The sequence below is a fragment of the Artemia franciscana genome, chromosome 15, assembly GCF_032884065.1.
Source record: "Artemia franciscana chromosome 15, ASM3288406v1, whole genome shotgun sequence".
Taxonomy (NCBI): Eukaryota; Metazoa; Arthropoda; class Branchiopoda; order Anostraca; family Artemiidae; genus Artemia; species Artemia franciscana.
The window spans coordinates 24,854,556-24,861,209 of record NC_088877.1 but is presented as its reverse complement, the minus strand read 5'-3'; the positions used below and the strand labels follow the sequence as shown (position 1 = coordinate 24,861,209).

At 31.7% G+C, this 6,654-nt stretch overlaps 1 protein-coding gene across 1 annotated transcript in view; it reads left to right on the top strand.

The window, feature by feature from the left end:
• The first annotated feature begins 34 nt into the window (after nucleotides 1-34).
• The window catches only part of LOC136036235 (uncharacterized), an 87,755-nt gene continuing 81,135 nt past the window's right edge, over nucleotides 35-6,654 (top strand). The window contains exons 1-2 of the mRNA XM_065718332.1: nucleotides 35-149; nucleotides 6,102-6,210. Coding sequence (XP_065574404.1) covers nucleotides 6,113-6,210 — 98 coding nt within the window. The 5' untranslated portion in view covers nucleotides 35-149; nucleotides 6,102-6,112. The remainder of the gene's footprint in view (nucleotides 150-6,101; nucleotides 6,211-6,654) is intronic.

The window sequence follows — 6,654 nt, the reverse complement described above, 5'->3', positions numbered from 1 at the left end:
GTGTTTCGTTTCAATTCCGGAATCTGCCAATGTAGTTTTTTTTAATATATTTTCGGTTATTATTAGATGGCGCTTCGAGAAACGGTTTATTTAAAAATCCAAAAACGCATCATTACATTTTCAGTTTGATTGTTTAAAACAAGTTCTAGGTACGAAATGTTCCATATTTAATTGATTATAACAAAACAAAGAATGTAAAAAAGTAATGTAAATAAAAGCATGTATTTTGGCTCTTTATGTTTCATGGCTCCTCATGTCAAGATAATTGAACATAGGTCTATGCTATTTGTTGTTTGTAAAGGCTAGGCTACAGTAGCCTATTAGTGTGCACTAGGGGCTACCATATAGCCCAAATTGTATATTTTCCATTTTCTTTGCTGATTCTTGATTTTGTCAGTGTCAATTCAATTTGCAGTATTAAGTTGAAACAAGGGTGATGTATAGGAAATATTTTTCAATATGGGCCATATATTTTCACATTCAGGGTGATTTGGGGGTAAGCATTAGTAGAAGTGTCCACAAAGTGTATTATTTACTGTTTCCAGCATGTGATGATATAACAGTTCAGTAAATTTGCAGTTTTCAACATAATTTAGCTAGAATAAAAAAGAATAGGCTTAGGCCTATAGGCTATCAATTGATGCCATTTTTATGTTCTTTTGTAATTCAGTAATTGCTGTTCATATTCTACTTTTATAAATTTATTATAATGTCTTCTTGCTTTGAGGGGGGCATTGTCATGTCCTTCTTTTCACAATTATGCTAGGCCAGGGGACTAAACCATCAAAGGTGGGTCTAAAGCCCAATCTAGGACCCATGGAGGCTTTTATAAAATTTTGTCCTATCTCTAAATGTAAGACTTCATGAGAGCCAGCTATTCTACCTTCTTAAGGTCTTAAACTTAACATGTCTTAAACTTCAATACAAAATTACAAGTTCTGCCTTAGGTAATGTACAGAATTGTAAATTCTAAATGATAGGCCATCTTAGAAAGAAGTTGATATCACATATATAATTATGTTGATAACAAGAAGATCAATAAAGTGAATTGCTTTGCTTACCTTAGCAGTATTACTAGTAAAGATAGTAGATGGTCAAGATGTTCAAAGTAAGATAGCCAAGTCCTGTAGTGTTTTGTAACAGTTAAAAAAAAGTTTGAAAGAATAGTAAGATAAGTCAACAATTCAAGATTTTTGGAAGCTACAGTGATGACAGTGGTCAAGCATGGTTCTGGAATGGGGTCACTCTGAAACACAAGGATGATTTATTAGATAGAGTTCTCAGAGGGATTGTGTATGGATTCTAATACAAGGGACTCTCTATGTGTACTCACTTGAGCTGAATGAAAGAATTCCAGACAGTAAGATGTACAAAAAATGATCTCACTTTCTTGGTTTAGGTTAGAGAGAAAGGTTTGGATGGTTAGAGAGAAAAGTAAGTGTGTCCAAAGAGCACAATCTGTAGATATAGAATAATAGGTTTCCAAAGGTTTTGCTTTTCATTCAAACAAAAGCAGGCTGTTCCTAAATGGAGGGGAGGAAATTTTAGGAAAGGATTTAAGGGAAAGTGAAATTTTCTGGGGTGGCTTTGTGCTGTACTGAGTTGTTAGCAGTTCTAATAGCCAATTACAATTAATGGATTATTTTTTCCAAGCTCTTATCAAAACCTATTGCAGGCTGGGATAAATTTTTCCTAAGAAATAGGAGTAGAAGGTAAGACTAGTAGACTGGGCTCAGTTATGAAAAGAGTAGATGATTGCTCTGTTTTAAGCAGTAGGATATAGCCTGGGTCCTATACAAAATGGCTTTAACTTTATAGAACCTAATAACAAATTGTCTATGATTGCAAAGGGATGGCTAATCCTGGCAATTAAAGTTTAGGTAGTTAATTATCAATATACCATTTCATTTCTCATGCAATGATACTTTAAAATATGATAATTTTTGACATTACAGTTATATCCCAGCCCCTCTCTCTAACTTACTGAGACATAGACCTAGTCCAATGACAAATTTTTTTTGTCCTTTTAAATTGGCTATCTTTGGCATTTTGATGCAAATTTTGACTAAAAATAAGCATAAAAAAATGATGCAAGTCAGCAAAGATCTGTGTTTAGCCTAGGCTACATAAAGTCCCATCAGAGATGAGGAGAGGGCTGAGATAGATTTGTGAGGGTGGCAACTAGTATATCTCAAATGAGTGTTAAAAGGTGCATTGGGTATCATTTTCATTCATTACATGACAAATTAATTTGGACCATCAAAAATTTAGTCCCATTTTTGGTTTAGATTTATGCACAAAGTTCCATTTTTACAACACATAGTTTGAGGAAATTTATGAAAGGAGGTCTACTCCCCTTTGATAGGGAAAGCATGGAGTTAGAAACATTCAAAAATCTTCTCAGGTTTTAATTTAAACATTGGATCCATTCCTTAAAGTTTCATTCACTTCAATCAACTTTATTACTGTCCAAGATGGCAAATAGCTTTTGCATTGAAACATAATTTTTAGTGTAATAATTCTCAAAAAATTATATATGTATGAACCTAGGGCTACAAGACTGATATTTTAAGGAATCAAATCACCCCTAGTAAGGAGCTTTTGATTATTCTTTATGAGGCTATTTTCAAGCTCCTTTCTCCATTCCTTCCCTATTTCCGATTTTTTTTTTAAATTTGCATGGTAGACGTGTCTACATCTGTCTTAACTTTGAAAAAAAAAATGGTAGTTTTGGTTTGTTTTTACTTGTGGCTTGTGTCTGTCAATCTAGGTTCAAAACACAATCCCAGTGACTTTAGTAAGATGGCAAGCCTTACTGATATTTTCTTTAAATTTAAGAAATATTTTTTGAGTTCTATAAAAGGTTATAAATCAGGAATAACAAAGGTATGAGGCTCAAATGTATCCCTTAGACCCATTGGATTGTTGATTTATTTCTGAAAGTTTCATTAATGGCACACACTTTGTTGAGATTAGTCAGAGCAGCTGATCCAATTCATAAAAAACTAAGGCGGGAGGGAATACAAATTAAGCAAAATCATTTTTTTCTTTTTTTTAAGTGGGAATAGCAAACCAATGCCTTTTTTAAGGAAAATACCTGAAAAAAATATTTCTCTAAATCAAGGGCAACCTTGTTTCCCAATTGACACCACTGTGTCTGAGATTAATGATCTCTAGCGTGAGAAGAGGTGGAGATAGGTTTAAAGATCTTACCAGGGTATAATTGAGGTTCTGGATCCAACCCTGAAAGTATTATTTGCATAACACTTTCCATGATAGAATGAAAACCCATCACATTCAACTTTATCCAGGAAATTACTTTCTAGAGAAACTTTCAATGAAATATCTACACATAAGAAAGGCAATATACCTCTCAGTGGTGTACCTTGTTGTTGTTGTTGTTTAGTTGACATTTGAACAAATCAACTATTCATATACATGTGGTTCTGTATTAAATCTTGGGCTCTAAGCAGAGTCACATCACTTTGAATATCAGAGAAATATATATTTGGCACAGTCCACATCAACACTTAAAATGTCTTGGGGTTGTACAGATTGTTCTTGCTTAAATCACTTACATTATTCTGCATATCACATCCTGCTATGGTCACATAACATGTCTAGAAATATATAAAATGAAATTTAACAACAGCTAACACACACACACACACACAAATATATATATATATATATATATATATATATATATATATATATATATATATATATATATATATATATATATATATGTGTATGTATATATATATAATATAAATCAAATAGATCATACAAAGATTATAGAATATTGTGTAGATTACAATTTCTTATATACTTAGTCAATAAGGATATAGCCTTTCTATGGGCCCACTTAGAAGACTTTGCATGACCTAGGAATGCTCTCATTGTGAATTCACCAAAATACTTTAAATACCCTACTTTTTTTTTATTTCAATACAATAAAACTTCTAAATACATTTCTTTGTACATCATATTTCCTACACTTCATTAGGATATGTCTAACATCATCATACTCATTACAAATATCACAGTAAAGAGAGCTAACTCTATCCCATTTATGCAAAATTGAATGGGTTTTGGCATGACCTGTCCTCCATCTGAAAATAATAGCAGCAACATATCTAATACCATGTACCAGTCCATCAGGTGATGGCCCAATAATCATAAAGCTCTGAAATTGGGTTTGCACAATTTCTAATGTACTCATTAGTCTCTGTATCACATAATACATAATACATTTGTGTGGGGTTTACAATTATACTCTGCCTATTTATGGCTATTAGAATTATAGAATTATAATATCATCAGCAGATTCATTTCCAGCAATTCCAAATTTGCTGTGAGCCATACCACAAGTATATTATCCTCCATACACTCTAATGACTTAACAATTTGATGAATACTAACTTATGAAACTTAGAGATGAAAGGATATAATAAATGAAAAATAAAATTAAATAGGTTAGAAAACAAGAATTTTGTCAGCCAGTGGCAAAATATGAAGATGAAAAACAAGCAAATATTTTGACAAGGACCTCTTTCAAGTCATCCTCATTGCTCATAAAAGAAAATCTAACCTTTTGAAATGAACCTAACAAGAGCAGAATAGTATCTATTTGCTATATGCTATTGTTATTTGAGTATCTATCCTTAGTTTTCAGAATATTTTCACTGAACAAAATCTTTAGTTTTCAGAATATTTTTCAAGTGCTAACAAGTGGTTCACTGATGACATCTATTCTACAGAGGTTGAAAGGTAGATGACAATATTGTGTACCTGAGAGTTGCAAATTTACAAATGTTGCAGTTGGTCAATTAAGCTTTCAAGTGGGGACATTTGAGCTGACTCTTAAAATTTGTATTCACCTATTGCAATGGGAAATTTATTTGTGAAGCATTTTTATGTCTCCCAGTCTATCGCCGAGTAAATATACATTGCAAGATATTTACACACTAAATATAGGTTGTACACTGACAATACTGCCACCTTGATTTAGTTTTATTTTATGTCTGCATTAAAAATTTTTTGTGGATCAATACGTTTTTTCATTTTTTATCATAGTTGGCTAGGAAAAAAGGAATTTTTATTTCCTTGAAAGACATAGGCTACAGCACAAATGTCAAACATTAGAAGCAAACTCTTCACATAATTGGCAAATGAATTAATATTAGATTTATTATGGCTTTGTTCTTACCAGATATTCAATTTGTAAATTTCAATGCAGATATTGCACTGAGTTGTAATAATAGTGACATTGGGCAGAATTTAATCACACTGTGAGTTTTTATATGTAACAAGTGTAAATGTAACATAAGTTCCAACTTCCAAACCTTTTAACTTTCTTTTAATGTGCATTAACCTCAATGTCATGCGTTTTTAAATGCAGTTAGTCTTTTATTTGGCTAAGTAGGCCGACCTGGTGCTAGAAATGCAGAAATTGTGCACAAATAGGCTACACCAAATAATTCAAAGTGTTACCCTACTACTTTATAATAATAGTAATAATTTATTTATTACCTGCAAAAACACTGTGCAAACACTAAACAATGCAGAGAACAATAGCCCAGTTTCTTTCCCTGGTCAGCAACTCCTCAGTTCTGTTCTCACCTGACACCAAGGGGTATTGATGATTGATGAAATTTATATTTACAGAACTAGATTTGTATTTATTTCAAAGTCTTTTTGCTTACGCTCCAGCCCATTTCACTTGGAATAAATAGGTAAAAAAAGATAGTTTAAATGAACCTGCAGTATATATAGGAATTCTGTTAAATCTTTAAAGGGTATGAAAAAAAGAGATTTATTCTGATTTTTGATTGGTTACATTGAAAAAAAAACACACATACATACACACATATATATATATACATATATATATATATATATATATATATATATATATATATATATATATATATATATATATATATATATATGACTTCTTTTTCTTCCAAGAGTTATCATTCATAAGACTTGTAAATTTTTGGTTTTTTGGATTCTTGTCTTATTTGATTGTGTGTAAGTCATATTAGTCATATTTGAGTGTAAGTCATATTTGTTATTTTAATTTTAATTTTACTCAGGACAACCATTGATGGCTGTTTGTAAAGCAAGATTTGTCAGTTCTCTCACCAAAGCTGGCTCTAGAATACCACTGCAATTTTCAAGATGTCAGAGTGGATATTTTGTTCTGTAAGTAAATAAATAAGACATAAACAATTAATCATGTGCAGTAAGCAAACAAGTGTTCAGTAAACAGTAAAAAGAGCAAACTAAAAAAAATTCATAAACCTCTGTCTATGCTTCTTGGGAAAAATACTAAATTTATCTTAGACAGGCTAGTCACCAAACTGGCTTGCCTTTAAAAAAAATCAAGCATATTCAGTGTGTCATTTCTATTTATAGAGATGTAAAATATCTTCTCAGATTCTTTGAAATGTCGGATTCATTACTGCAACCTTCATTAAAATCAATCCTTCGCCTGTTTGGGGGGGGGGGGGTGGTGGCTTCCATTTTAATTTTCTTAGAAAATATCTTATGCCAATAACTTTTGATGGGCAACATCTTTAAACTTAATGAATCACACTTTTAGACTTTGCAAGTTTTACTGATTTTGAATTGGCATAGAAAGTATAT